Here is a 15248-nt window from a genome sequence, read left to right as displayed (position 1 = left end):
AAGGTTAGATCACAAGCATCAAACAATGAAGAAAATCCAGTCAAAAACATTTTAAATACATAATGTTTAGGTTATTTTTGAAAAATTCTGCATGATTCTTCTCTTGCTTATAAATCTAAAAGTAAGAAATGTTTCGCAATTCTGGAAGAAGATGGCTATCTTCTTAATAAAATTTCAAGACATCAAATAATGCACTTAAAATAATGCATTTTCACAATGCAAGAGCAAGAAGAACTAGAAATAATGACAAACAAGATACCAGCTAGAGATGTGCTTGAAATCTGAATTCAACATTTATAGGATGAATATATCTAGCTGAAGGGAATGCATGACAAATGGTGAGCAGTTAGTGGCATTTGAAGAACATAAATCATTTTGGGTATTATATCCCTTTCAGAATCAGAAAAATATGGAATAAAAATTAAGAGTTCGTCATGTGCTGATGGTTGTAATAATATACTTTTTACAACCCTATTTTATTAAAATATCACATTTTTCATTATTGTTTTATGCTTACGTCTATAAATTATATTCGTAAAAAGTCAAAGGGTCCACTAAACACAGGTGGTAAATAGTGATAGCTATTATTCCTGGCATACTGGAAGTTAAATTTACAGAACAATGTTAAACTTTATTACCCCAAACACAGATATCATATAAAATACCCAACAAGGTTTTCTTTGATAAATTGAAACTTTAAAAATTACTTTTTCCTTTTCAGTTCTACTTTTCCATCTTTTATTTTATTTCATGGGAGATGGCCATAATACCTAACTCGGGAAGGCTCCCTCATGGCGAGGAAGTTTAGAAGGTTCTTGAATGATGTTCACTAAAATATGTAGGGGGATTATGTTATTATGGTCATACCCTCTAATTCCTATGCATAACCGGCACTTTATGTCACAAATACCAGTTTCTAAGTACAAAAATAAAATTAGAAGAAGCTGCAACATTTATTTCAAGTCCTAGAAGATTTCCAGGTGCACCCTATGGTATTCCAGAGAAATATGTGCCTGTTGGGGACCAAAAAACCAACAGGGATTTTGGAGTTTAGATTTTTGGGGGACAGAGGGGTGGGGAATTGGCTGTAAGCTGACAGTCTGCCCAACCCCTAAACTCACTTGCCTGATTAGGTTGCAAAAGGCTGTTAAGCTGTGGTGCTGGATTGTTTACACTACCCACCATGTTCCCCAGAAAGACTGGAGGCAAGTTTCTTCTATTCTTTGGTTTAAAGTTAAGATGATATGTATGGTGGGGTTTTTTTGCACTCAACACAATTAAGAGTAAAAAGAGAGGAATTCTTCAATGTATTGATGAGAAAATGAAAGTTTGTCTTTCAAATATATGCCCAAGCATTTAAGAAATCACTAGGACACATCAGGCTTACGATTCTCATAAACACAAGAATGAAAAAACTTAACACATTCATGCTGGGACATGCCAAATTTACTAAGTCTTATTGAGAATGTATCTATATATATATAAACAACTTTTTTGTTGTTTTCTTATTTTTTAACCCCTTTTCTACAAATTCTAAAAAGCATAACAAAAAATGTAACATAAAAATGTTTTTTAATGTCAGAATAAATTTAATTTTGTCATATTTATTTTCTTTAATGACCATAAAGGCACGCTTGGACTTTGTATTTTTTTTTCTTTAATATTTGACTTAAGTATTATAATATATTTCTCAGGGATTTGTATATAGTGCGCCTACAATTATTTGTAGGATTTTAAATGCGCCTCGACTTCAAAAAGTTTGAGAACCACTGCCCTAGGATCTAAAAAAGCTTAGGAAATATGAGCCAGACACAAGGTTTCAGCTCACAAAAATGCGAGTGAAAAGTCTGGGGAAAAAGAGTCCCCTGAGGTCTATTAAAAATTTCAAAGAGCAACACATGCAAAAAAATCCTTTTAGTAAAGCAAAAATAAAGCATTTTAATAAATTAAATATGGGGAAAAAAAGAGGTTTTGTTTCTTATGTGTCATTTGACCAGACTTGTACCTGGTAGGCAGGACAGATGAGGACCAGGAGGCACAGACAGAGGTACCATCAAGATCTCCGATTTCAGAAGTGGAATTGTGTAATTCAGACTCAGTCTCTGGACGACAAATCTCATATGCTCTCCACATCAAGGAAACCTGGGTGTCCACGCCAGGCCAGTTCCCCATGCAAACCACCAACCTCACAGAAGCCAACTGAACTAGATACATACCTATTTAATTTACACACAACTTAATTACAAAATTGATAGAATAAAGTCGTATAAGCACCATGTATTATTATATTAATGCTCATGAAAATCTGAACGCAGTTAGCCAGGAGCACAATGACTTCAATCACATTGCCAACGACAAGTCCCCTCTTCTTCCCAAACCATTCCTTGGTATCTTCCAGATTCCCTCCCAAGATGGTCTGTCCTGGCAGGAACTCCAGGGTGACAAGGGGTCCCAGCATGGGCTGGAACCAGGAAGCAGAGGGGGCAACCTAGTAACAACAGGTAGAGCTGGAATGGATGTGAGTGATATCAAAGGGCCTGGTGCTACCAGAGGGGCAAGTGCCCCAGCGGACAGGGGAGGCAGAAAGAACTGAAGGCAAACAAGCGCTTGCAGAGAAATGACCCACGACATCAGCTACAGACCCAGTCTCTGCTCCTCCTGACACAACAACCTTACTGCTGGTAGCAAAAACATCAAGTATAAATCTAGGTCTCTTGGAAGTATATTTTAGGGTAAAACTAAAGAGGGGAGGAGTGGAAGTGGTGACAGGTAGAGTTATTTATAAATAGAGTTCAGCTGGTAAATGCTTTAAAAAAATACAAGTATGTTTATGGAAGAGTATGTAGGCTACAGGGTGCTACACTTGTTTTAATCGCTTTACCATAATGACAACTAATACTTACGAATGCTTAGTATTAAAAGCATTTAGGTTATTGACTTATTTACAGCTTCCCAACTATAGTCCTGAGAGGGCTACCAGTTTACTGTTTTTATTTTAAACAATAAAGAACAGAAGAATTAAGTAAGCTCTCTTACACTACTTGTAGGATTTCAAGCTGGGTTCATAACCACTACTTGTATCCGCTTACTTCTGAAATTACTACTTTTAACCTGATGCTACTACTTTTAACATTTCCAGAATTACATGAATATTAAGAGTCAGTACGCTGTGAACAATAGCCTACACATTCTCTTATGAATAAAATGCACAGTAGTTGGTAGTTCACAGACTTTGGCTACCAAAGGTGTCCTGGCATATTTCCTAAGCAGCCATTTGGGTAACAGTGTATCTATTACTTGTGTAATGCTTTGAAGTTCTGCAATAGGGACCTACCCACGTGTATTGTCACTTTCATTTCTTATAATACCTACAGAGCAGAAATTCCTGTTTCACCATTTGAAAGCTGAAGCAAGGTAACTACATTTTGCTTTGAATATTCAAATCATAAACTTGAACTCATTCCATTTTCATACATCTTTGGGAACTAATATGAATATATATGAGGAAACCAAAGTGAAGTTCAGAGAAATTTAGTTGTTTGTCCCAGGTTAAACCACTGGTAAATTACAGATTGAGATTCAAATCCAGGTACTGATTTCAAGTGCAAAATGAAGATGTTGCTCTCTGGGAATTATTGTATTTCATAAAATTGTTCAATATAATCAAATTATGTGAAAGGTCAGCCTCTAGAAACTGAGAAGTTAGTATTTCACCAAATAGTTTTTATATTAGGGTCGTTTCTTACAAATTACAGTGTGACATAATTCTCACTTATTTTTTTTTGAGATAATAATGTAAAGACACCTTTAAAGAGAATGGTGGTCAAGATTCAACTTTCTAGACTTAACAATTGAATGTGACATTATTAAAATATTCTACATACAGAAGTAGATCAAAAGCTTCTTCTGTAAAGTCCTTCACATAGAAAATTAATTCAATTCCATTCAAAAAAGATTCAGTGGGTTCATGCACCGTGCAAAGCCCTGAGCTAGGCAAGGTGGTGCATTTATAAAAGCAAAGGACACAGGAACCATTTATGGGCTCATAAAGCAGCACAGCGACAGAGTGCAAATGTAGATTCAATACAAGGTTGATAACAAGCACCCAAAATAGAGATGAAAATGAAGGTTTATGAGTGTGGAGAAGGAAGACAGTAATTCTGCAAATAAGAGCTGGAAATCGAAGCTGCTTGCTTCCTTATAAGCCTCATCTTAAAACAGTTTCTACCTAGTCTGCTCATCTTTCTCCTTTAATCCATTCAACATGTTGACAACATCAGCAAGTTAACAGTCTTAACTACCTTTTCTTTGCTTCCTTCAACAAAAAGTAGAATTTGTTTTACTTCTAAAAATCAGTATACATTTTATAAATAACAAGGCAGATGGGAGAAGTACTAGGCTGAAGAAAATCTAACAAATTATTTGGAGGCGATGGTCTAGACTGGAGGCATAGCATAGGCAAGTGTGACGGAGCCTGCATATGGGAATGTGGGTGATGCCAACTGTGAAAGACTTCAGTTCAGACCTGGAAAATGTAGACTAAGTCCTATGTGCCATGAGAAAGAAGCAAAGGCTTCCTTAAAACAAACAGGAAAACATGCCTACCAAAAATTATCTCAAAGAATAAGCATAAAAGTAATTCAGTAGCAGGCCACTTCAGAACAAGAAAAAAATGTTTGACTATATTTGCCAATTTTCTGCGTATGTTTTTGCATTTAATGTTTAATGTATGTTTTGAAAGGTAGTAGCAGTTAGAAGCAATTGGGATACATTTAGTTTCTGTTACACTCATTTTAAGATATTCAACAACACATCTATTAACAATACTACATCTGCTTAAGTTAGCAGAGCCATAAAAAAATTGAAAAAAAATTACTCAATACTTCAGCTTTCTCTTATTCTGTGGTTAATTATATTCTGTTCATGTAGAAAGATCAAATAAAGAATTAGGAAATATATTCACTACAGTAATGAAAAAATATCTTCAAAGAAGGGATCCAAAATAACAACAGCAAACACTAGTGTTGAGAATAGTATGTGTTCAGGTAAATGGGTGTGTTTCACTTCTTTTTACCCTAGTCTAGAATGTTCTAGGTCCTCTACCATCTAGCCCCAAACCACATTTCCACGCTTATTTCCTAAAGTTAACCCATACTTCTCTGTCTTTTAGGAATACATTTTTGTTTTTTTACATTTTTACTGCCATGGCTTTTGATTATTTTCCCACATATAAATTCAAGCCATTCTTGAAGTCAAGCTTTCATTCCATCTCCCTAAAGATGACGTTTTAAACATTACAGATAATAACCAACAACCTTCTGAATTCTTGTATTTGCTGCCTCTACAGTTTCTTGGGACCATGAGCTAGTTTTATATTCTCTTATATGAGCCCCAAAGTGCTATGTATCTAGTAAGTATTTAAAAGTAAAATGCTAACAAAGGTAAAGGAAATACAACACAAATAGGAAACGTAATCTGATTAGTTTTTTTGCAACCTCAACCTGATAATCAAATAAGACAAGAAATAAACACTTGGCTCTGGCCAGTTGGCTCAGTGGTAGAGCGTCGGACAAATGTGTGGAGGTCCCAGGTTCGATTCCTGGTCAGGGCACCCAGGAGAAGCACCCATCTGCTTCACCATCCTTCTTCCTCCTCTCACCTCTCTCTCTCTCTCTCCCCCTCCTGCAGCCATGGCTCAATTGGAGCAAGATGGCCCCAGGCACTGAGGGATGGCTCCATGGTCTTTGCCTCAGGTGCTAAGAAGAGTTTGGTTGCTGAGCAACAGAGCAATGTTCCAGACATCACCCCCTAGTAAGTTTGCCAGGTGGACCCCAGTGGGGGCACATGTGAGTCTCTCTACCTCTCCTCTTTTTACTGAATAAAAAAGAAAGAAACTCTTAACTTACCCCATTTAGGCTGCCCAAATCTTTGACCAAATGTTCATCTGCAGAAGCATCGTAATTGATTACAGCATGTTGCTTATCCACACTACGAGACTGAAAGAGAATTTTTAAAGTTAATAAATATGAGAAAATACCAGAATAAATAACAAACACAATGATTTTGTGGCTAGATACTTTAATTATATTAATGGGTTAGTAGATAAATATAAGGAAATAGCAAAGTAGAAGTGGGTTAAATGATATTTAAATTGTGTTACTATAAAATGGCAAATTTGACATCACTTCCCATAGAAGAAATCAGCCATAATTTTATGATATTCTCTCCTACCAAATTCACACATTCTATTTTTGAGAGAACTTAAATCAGCTTAGTTAAATGTATGAGTATTTTTTATAATTTGAAACTGTAATATGGAAATCCTGTGAATTATAATTTTATAATGTTTTACGTATACTGTTAAAAAATTATCTTATAGGATTTTCTTCTTTTAATATTGAAAACTACAACATAAATTGTATAAGGAACCCAAAGATTTAGAGAAAAGGGACAAAACGTGCCATGTTCCTGAATAAATTACCCCCACTTAAAACATGGATTCTAAAACTGGAACTCATGAAAGAACTCAAAAGGAAAGGGAAGAATCACAAAATGGATTAAAATGACAAACTGAGTTTTGAAAATTGCTTTTAAGTCTCTTTAAAGTTCTTCCTGTCCCCTCCAGAGCTTGGTGAGCTGCTTGCAGATGGAAGCGCCTAGAAGATAAACTCTTAAGCCTGTGAAACTTTGGAAACATATGCAGTTCAGTCACACAAAGAAAGAGTGGGGGGGGGGGAGGGGAGGAGAGGGGCACAAAAAAAAACAGATAGAAGGTGACGGAAGACTATTTGACTTTGGGTGATGGGTATGCAACATAATCAAATGTCAAAATAACCTGGAGATGTTTTCTCTGAACCTATGTACCCTGATTGATTAATGTCACCCCATTAAAATTAATTACAAAAAAAAGAGTCTGAGAACCACTGAATCTGAACGCAATAACCGTTTACTACAGGGTCACCACGTGAACCTTGATGTACTAAAGGCAAAAGAAGTATCCAAATAGGTGGGGAGGAGGTGTGACTTCCAATTTCTAGTCTGAAGTATAAGACCTTACAAATCACTGTACCCAAACTCACAAGGAGAAAATAGTTTCCCAGCTGAAAATCAAAAACTTATTTTTTTCAGAGAATTGAGGTCACAGGGCCAATTGCCAACCAAAAAACCGGAGAGTGAGGCAAATACAGAGAAACACAGCTTACTGGAAGCAGAAACCATTACTCCAGCCAGGAACCAGTAGAAAAACTTAAAAAGTAACATGACTAATTGTTGGAGACTTGAGTGTGACCTAGAGATAAAAACATCTAGGGCCACAGCCTTAGGGGAGGCCTCGCTTTTTCATTAGTTTTACTTCTAGAAGGCCCACAAGGATCTCAGGGTGAGACAGAAAAATCTCCTGCTTCAGAGACCCTGTCTGTATACAGATTAATCCCAAAGCACAGGGCACACTGCTTAGCACACAGTAGGCGCTTAATTTAATAAAGGTTTCTTGGAAATAAAATATATGCTATTTGGCCAATCTCATTTCATAAAGAACAGAGGTAGAAAATTTTTCTTAGATAATAAAATAGCAACAGTACTGAAGTTACAAAGTTCTTACCAACTTTAAGAAACCTACAAACTAGCCCTGTTGGCTCAGTGGTAGAGCGTCGGCCTGGCATGCAGGAGTCCCAGGTTCGATTCCCAGCCAGGGCACACAGGAGAAGTGCCCATCTGCTTCTCCACCCCTCCCCCTCTCCTTCCTCTCTGTCTCTCTCTTCCCCTCCTGCAGCGGAGGCTCCATTGGAGCAAAGATGGCCCGGGCGCTGAGGATGGCTCTGTGGCCTCTGCCTCAGGCGCTAGAATGGCTCTGGATGCAACAGAGCGACGCCCCAGAGGGGCAGAGCATCGCCCCCTGGTGGGCATGCTGGGTGGATCCCTGTCGGGCGCATGCGGGAGTCTGTCTGACTGCCTCCCCGTTTCCAGCTTCGGAAAAATGCAAAAAAAAGAAACCTACAAACTGGGCTGCTTAAAACAACAGAACCAAAAGAAAAAAAAAATTCTGACTCTCAAACAAGATACTTATGAACCCAGAAAATTTTAGAAAATATAACGGTTAAAATGAAGCAAAAAGACTTTTTTGTTTGCTTAAGAAATACTTCCTTTCCTGCAAAAAAACAAACTAGAAAAAATATCAAAGACTCAAGCAGACTAATCTCTAGCTAAAAACTAACACGTGAAATGGTACAAATAACTTTATGACATATCATATATGATTTAGGTATAAAATGGCTACTTTTAAACATTATTATTATCTTTTATATTACTTCTTTTTCCTACTATAGATTTGAGAGCAAGAAAGAGACACAGAAGTACGTGGATAGTTATGCTAAGAAAAACTTAAAGAGAGAAACACTGTCACTGTGTGCCATCAACATTTCAAAAAATCTCTTCAGAAGATACTGTAGCCCTGGCCGGTTGGCTCAGCGGTAGAGCATCGGCCTGGCGTGCGGGGGACCCGGGGTTCGATTCCCGGCCAGGGCACACAGGAGAAGCGCCCATTTGCTTCTCCAAACCCCCCCCCCCCTTCCTCTCTGTCTCTCTCTTCCCCTCCCGCAGCCAAGGCTCCATTGGAGCAAAGATGGCCCAGGCGCTGGGGATGGCTCCTTGGCCTCTGCCCCAGGCGCTAGAGTGGCTCTGGTCGCGGCAGAGCGACGCCCCGGAGGGGCAGAGCATCGCCCCCTGGTGGGCAGAGCGTCGCCCCTGGTGGGCCTGCCGGGTGGATCCCCGTTGGGCGCATGCGGGAGTCTGTCTGACTGTCTTTCCCTGTTTCCAGCTTCAGAAAAAAAATACAAAAAAAAGAAAAAAGAAAAAAGAAGATACTGTAGATGAAAAATTCATTAAAACTCAGCCACATTTTTATAGCCAGAGTGATTTTTCCTTGCTATGTGCCCCAAAGGACAAATGAAAATAAGTTATCGGTGATCTTCAAAACATAGTCCACCATCCATCTTACATCAGTATAAAAATTGTAACATTAAAATAATAAGAAAAGTATAATTTCATTATAATTTCTATTATGCATCAGAAAAAAGCATGTTTAATTAGTATAATGATGTTTTGCAAACAGCAGAATTCAAGCATTTGGTGCAATTAAAATTATATGAAGATAAATTAGAATTTAGATAGGAACATTTTTGTATAAAGAGGTGTACAATTTCTTTTTTTTTTTTTTTTTACAGAGACAGAGAGAGTCAGAGAGAGGGACAGATAGGGACAGACAGGAACGGAGAGAGATGAGAAGCATCAATTATCAGTTTTTTGTTAGGACCTCTTATTTGTTCATTGATTGCTTTCTCATATGTGCCTTGACCGTGGTGCAACAGCAGACCGAGTAACCCCTTGCTTGAGCCAGTGACCTTGGGTCCAAGCTGGTGAGCTTTGCTCAAACCAGATGAGCCCGTGCTCAAACTGGTGACCTTGGGGTCTTGAACCTGGGTCCTCCGCATCCCAGTCCGATGCTCTATCTATTGCACCACCGCCTGGTCAGGCTACAATTTCTTGTAACAAAAGTTTGAACATGTTTACTAGCATAAGAACTAAGTTATCAAATCAATTTTAGGTAACATGCATGTAGCAGCAGGTAAAATAGAAAGATCATTTGATGTTGAGCCAAGATCACCAAGGTTCTAATAACAGCTTCCACTATTTAATGGTTGTATAATACTGGGCCAGGGACTAAGTTCTTCTGAATATTAATTTTACCACCTTTAAAATTGGAATGATTACATCTTTCAGAAAATTGTTAAGAAAAAATAATGTAACATAAATGAACACTGAAACTTAGAAAGTGTTATTCAAATACAAGTTTCTTTTAATAGTAGTGATACTACTGTATTAAAGCAAGGAAAGTATGATTTTCATCAATAATTATACTTTACACCTTTCATCTACGGCTAAGATTTATTGTGCATATGTCTTATGAAACACAGCCTAATTATCTTTCTATAGCAAGTCAAACAAGCATAGCAAGTCTAATTAATATACCTATGGTTTTCAGGGTAAGTAGTAGAAGTAGAATTCAAATTCCAGAATCTCTCATTTAATCACCTACTCATTAGTATCCAAGCACATTTTTTTTTTCTCAATGACCACATTCTTTACAATACTACTTTTGGTATGAGGTGAATTAAAAAAAAAACAACAACATAAAACTCAAAAGCTTATTTCTTGTCATAAATTATCAAAAAAATTTAATTGTAATCAAACAGATCATATGACCATATGAATCATTTTCTCCTCATTGCACTGTTTTATCATTGAAGTATTTTTCTTCAAAGTATTTTTTAACTGCCAGTAAATCTATTTATACTCGAAATTTTCACAAGTAACTACTTAAGATTACTCAGAGGCAGAGACTCTCAAACCCAGCAACTGGTTTCCTATCTGATAAAAACGAAGGGTTCTACACCACAAATGAAGAATTAGTTTCACCAAATTTTAAAGATGTTCTTTACTTAGTTAATAAACAATATTTTATTTCATTAATTATCAGTGACCTAACCAATGCTTAAGATATCTAACACCTTAATATGGAAACATAATTTTATCAACACCAGAGCTCCAATCTTTCAAAACAAATATATTTTACATTTACATATTTTCAAAATTCTCCACTTTTTCTAACACTGTAATCAGTACATGATGTTAGTTCATTTTTCAGAAATGATATAAAAAGAATAGCAGCTTTTATTTATTTATTATTTATTTATTTATTCATTTTAGAGAGGAAAGGGAGAGACAGAGAGAGAGAGAGGAGAGAAAGAGAGAGAGAAGGGGAGGAGGAGCTGGAAGCATCAATCCCATATGTGCCTTGACCAGGCAAGCCCAGGGTTTCGAACCGGCGACCTCAGCATTTCCAGGTTGACACTTTATCCACTGCGCCACCACAGGTCAGGCTAGAATAGCAGCTTTTAAATAATCCATTTATCTTACTGCTAGAATACAAAAGATCAGATAAACAATTAACCACCTGAAAACTAAACACAATTTGCAAATATTTGCCTTACTTCCATACACAAGATGTGCCTCTGTGTGTTACAAAGAGCTCGATTAATCTGTAGCATTCATTCAGACTACCAGATGACCAACATGCCCATCTAATCATGAACCCTTTTTAGAGACTACACTATGCATAAGGCACCATGAAAAAGCAATGTGCTAGCAGAGAAAGGGGTGGAATCTGAGGAACAGGTCAAAATAGCTCTTTTATTGCCTGGTCATGGTGTTTCCTCATCAACTTTATACTTTAAAAACAAAGCATAAATAAAAACAATCATAAATAGAACAGATGTTCATTATCAGAAATGTTGATAAAATTTAAGAAAAAATGTTATTTTAATGATTGACTTTCTATAATGCTATAATACTGGTTTCTGCTCATTAAAAAGATACTGATTTTAGCTAAATTTGTTATAATGGCAGTATTTCAATTATAATACCTGAATCAATTCAAAGATATTTTGAAATTTTATTGCCATTGATTTTTATCCCAAAATGTATAACATATTTGCCATTTTAACTATTTTTAAGTGTGCAATTCAGTGGCATCAATTAAATTCACTATGTTGCGTAACAATCACCACTATTTCTAAAATTTTTCATCATCCCTAACAGAAGCTCTATAACTCTACCCCCAGCACTGGTAACCACTTATTTGTCTCTCTGAACTTACCTCTTGGAGATAATTCTTTTTTTTTTTTTTATAAATTTTTATTAATGTTAATGGGATGACATTAATAATTCAGGGTACATATATTCAAAGAAAACATGTCTAGGTTATCTTGTCATTAAATTATGTTGCATACCCCTCACCCAGAGTCAGATTGTCCTCCATCACCCTCTGTCTAGTTTTCTCTGTGCCCCTCCCCCTCCCCCTAACTCTCTACCTCCCTCCCTCCTGCGTCCTCACTCCCCCCACCCCAGGTAACCACCACTCTCTTGTCCATGTCTCTTAGTCTTGTTTTTATGTTCCACCAATGTATGGAATCATGTAGTTCTTGTTTTTTTCTGATTTACTTATTTCACTCCTTATAATGTTATCAAGATCCCACCATTTTGCTGTAAATGATCTGATGTCATCATTTCTTATGGCTGAGTAGTATTCCATAGTGTATATGTGCCACATCTTCTTTATCCAGTCTTCTATTGAAGGGCTTTTTGGTTGTTTCCATGTCTTGGCCACTGTGAACAGTGCTGCAATGAACATGGGGCTACATGTGTCTTTACGTATCAATGATTCTGAGGTTTTGGGGTATATACCCAGTAGAGGGATTGCTGGGTCATAAGGTAGTTCTATTTGCAGTTTTTTGAGGAACCACCATACTTTCCTCCATAATGGTTGTACTACTTTACATTCCCACCAACAGTGTATGAGGGTTCCTTTTTCTCCACAGCCTCTCCAACATTTGCTATTACCCGTCTTGTTGATAATAGCTAATCTAACAGGAGTGAGGTGGTATCTCATTGTAGTTTTGATTTGCATTTCTCTAATAACTAATGAAGCTGAGCATCTTTTCATATATCTGTTGGCCATTTGTATTTCTTCCTGGGAGAAGTGTCTGTTCATGTCCTCTTCCCATTTTTTTATTGGATTGTTTGTTTGTTTGTTGTTGAGTTTTATGAGTTCTTTGTCAATTTTGGATATTAGGCCCTTATCTGAGCTGTTGTTTGAAAATATCAGTTCCCATTTAGTTGGTCCATGAGTTTAGTACCTATGTCTCCTTCTATGTACTTTATTGTTTCAGATCTTATATTTAGGTCTTTGATCCATTTTGAATTAATTTTAGTACACGGGGACAGGCTGTAGTCGAGTTTTATTCTTTTGCATGTGGCTTTCCAGTTTTCCCAACACCATTTGTTGAAGAGGCTTTCTTTTCTCCATTTTGTGTTGTTGGCCCCTTTATCAAAGATTATTTGACCATATATATGTGGTTTTATTTCTGGGCTTTCTATTCTATTCCATTGGTCTGAGTGTCTATTTTTCTGCCAATACCATACAGTTTTGATTATTGTGGCCCTATAATATAGTTTAAAGTCAGGTATTGTAATGCCCCCAGCTTCATTCTTTTTCCTTAGGATTGCTTAGGCTATTCGGGGTTTTTTATACTTCCATTCGGGATTTTTTGTTCCATTTCTTTAAAAAATGTCATAAGAATTTTGATGGGAATTGCATTAAATTTATATATTACTTTGGGTAATATGGCCATTTTAATTATATTTATTCTTCCTATCCAAGAACAAGGAATATTTTTCCATCTCATTGTGTCTTTTTCTATTTCTCTTAGCAATGCCTTGTAGTTTTCGTTATATAGGTCCTTTACATTCTTTGTTATGTTTATTCCTAGGTATTTTATTTTTTTTGTTGCAATCGTGAAGGGGATTATTTTTTTGAGTTCGTTTTCTAATATTTCATTGTTGGCATATAGAAAGGCTATTGACTTCTGTATGTTAATTTTGTATCCTGCGACCTTACTGTATTGGCTTATTGTTTCTAGTAGTCTTTTTGTGGATTCTTTGGGGTTTTCGATGTATAGGATCATATCATCTGCAAAAAGTGATACCTTTCCTTCTTCTTTTCCGATATGGATGCCTTTTATTTCTTTGTCTTGTCTGATTGCTCTGGCTAGAACCTCTAGTACCACATTAAATAAGAGTGGAGAGAGTGGACAACCCTGTCTTGTTCCTGATTTAAGGGGGAAAGCCTTCAGTTTAGTGCCATTTAATATGATGTTAGCTGATGGTTTATCATATATGGCCTTTATCATGTTGAGATATTTTCCTTCTATACCCATTTTGTTGAGAGTCTTAAACATAAAATTGTGTTGTATTTTATCGAAAGCCTTTTCTGCGTCTATTGATAAGATCATGTGGTTTTTGTTCTTTGTTTTGTTGATATGGTGTATTACGTTAACCGTTTTACGTATGTTGAACCATCCTTGAGATTCTGGGATGAATCCCACTTGATCATGATGTATTATTTTTTTAATATGTTGTTGTATTCGGTTTGCCAGTATTTTGTTTAGTATTTTAGCATCTGTATTCATTAGAGATATTGGTCTGTAGTTTTCTTTCTTTGTGCCATCCTTGCCTGGTTTTGGTATGAGGGATATGTTAGCCTCATAAAATGTGTTTGGAAGTATTGCTTCTTCTTCAATTTTTTGGAAGACTTTGAGTAGAATAGGAACCAAGTCTTCTTTGAATGTTTGATAGAATTCACTAGTATAACCGTCTGGGCCTGGACTTTTATTTTTGGGGAGGTTTTTAATAGTTTTTTCTATTTCTTCCCTGCTGATTGGTCTGTTTAGTCTTTCTGCTTCTTCATGACTCAGTCTAGGAAGGTTGTATTGTTCTAGGAATTTATCCATTTCCTATAGATTGTTGTATTTGGTGGCATATAGTTTTTCATAGTATTCTACAATAATTCTTTGTATATCTATGATGTCTGTGGTGATTTCTCCTCTTTCATTTTGGATTTTATTTATTTGAGTCCTGTGTCTTTTTTCCTTGGTGAGTCTTGCCAAGGGTTTGTCAATTTTGTTGATCTTTTCAAAGAACCAGCTCCTTGTTTTATTGATTTTTTCTATAGTTTTTCTGTTCTCTATTTCGTTTATTTCTGCTCTGATTTTTATTATCTCCTTTCTTCGGCTGGTTTTGGGTTGTCTTTGTTCTTCTTTTTCTAGCTCCTTAAGGTGTGAAGTTAAGTGGTTTACTTCGGCTCTCTCTTGTTTGTTCATATAGGCCTGAAGAGATATGAACTTTCCTCTTATTACTGCTTTTGCTGCATCCCAGAGATTCTGATATGTCGTATTTTCATTTTCATTTGTCTGTATATATCTTTTGATCTCTGCACTTATTTCTTCTTTGACCCATTCATTTTTTAGAAGTATGTTGTTTAGTTTCCACAATTTTGTGGGTTTTTCCCCCTCTTTTTTACAGTTGAATTCTAGTTTCAAGGCTTTATGATCAGAGAATATGCTTGGTACAATTTCAATTTTTCTAAATTTGCTGATATTGTCTTTGTGGCCCAACATATGGTCAATTCTTGAGAATGTTCCAGGTACACTAGAGAAAAATGTATACTCTGTTGCTTTGGGATGAAGTGTCCTGTAGATGTCTATCATATCCAGGTGTTCTAGTATTTCGTTTAAGGCCACTATATCTTTATTGATTCTCTGTTTGGATGACCGATCTAGAGCCATCAGCGGTGT

At 36.5% G+C, this 15248-nt stretch overlaps 1 protein-coding gene across 18 annotated transcripts in view; it reads right to left on the bottom strand.

The window, feature by feature from the left end:
- The window catches only part of CEP170 (centrosomal protein 170), a 182641-nt gene that overhangs the window by 61674 nt on the left and 105719 nt on the right, over positions 1 to 15248 (bottom strand). For all 18 annotated transcript variants that reach the window (XM_066381919.1, XM_066381891.1, XM_066381905.1 and 15 more), the window contains one exon: positions 5907 to 5996. In XM_066381919.1, coding sequence (XP_066238016.1) covers positions 5907 to 5996 — 90 coding nt within the window. The remainder of the gene's footprint in view (positions 1 to 5906; positions 5997 to 15248) is intronic.

This window comes from Saccopteryx leptura, chromosome 1, assembly GCF_036850995.1.
Source record: "Saccopteryx leptura isolate mSacLep1 chromosome 1, mSacLep1_pri_phased_curated, whole genome shotgun sequence".
In the NCBI taxonomy this organism is placed as follows: Eukaryota; Metazoa; Chordata; class Mammalia; order Chiroptera; family Emballonuridae; genus Saccopteryx; species Saccopteryx leptura.
This window is presented reverse-complemented; position numbering and strand designations above follow the sequence as displayed.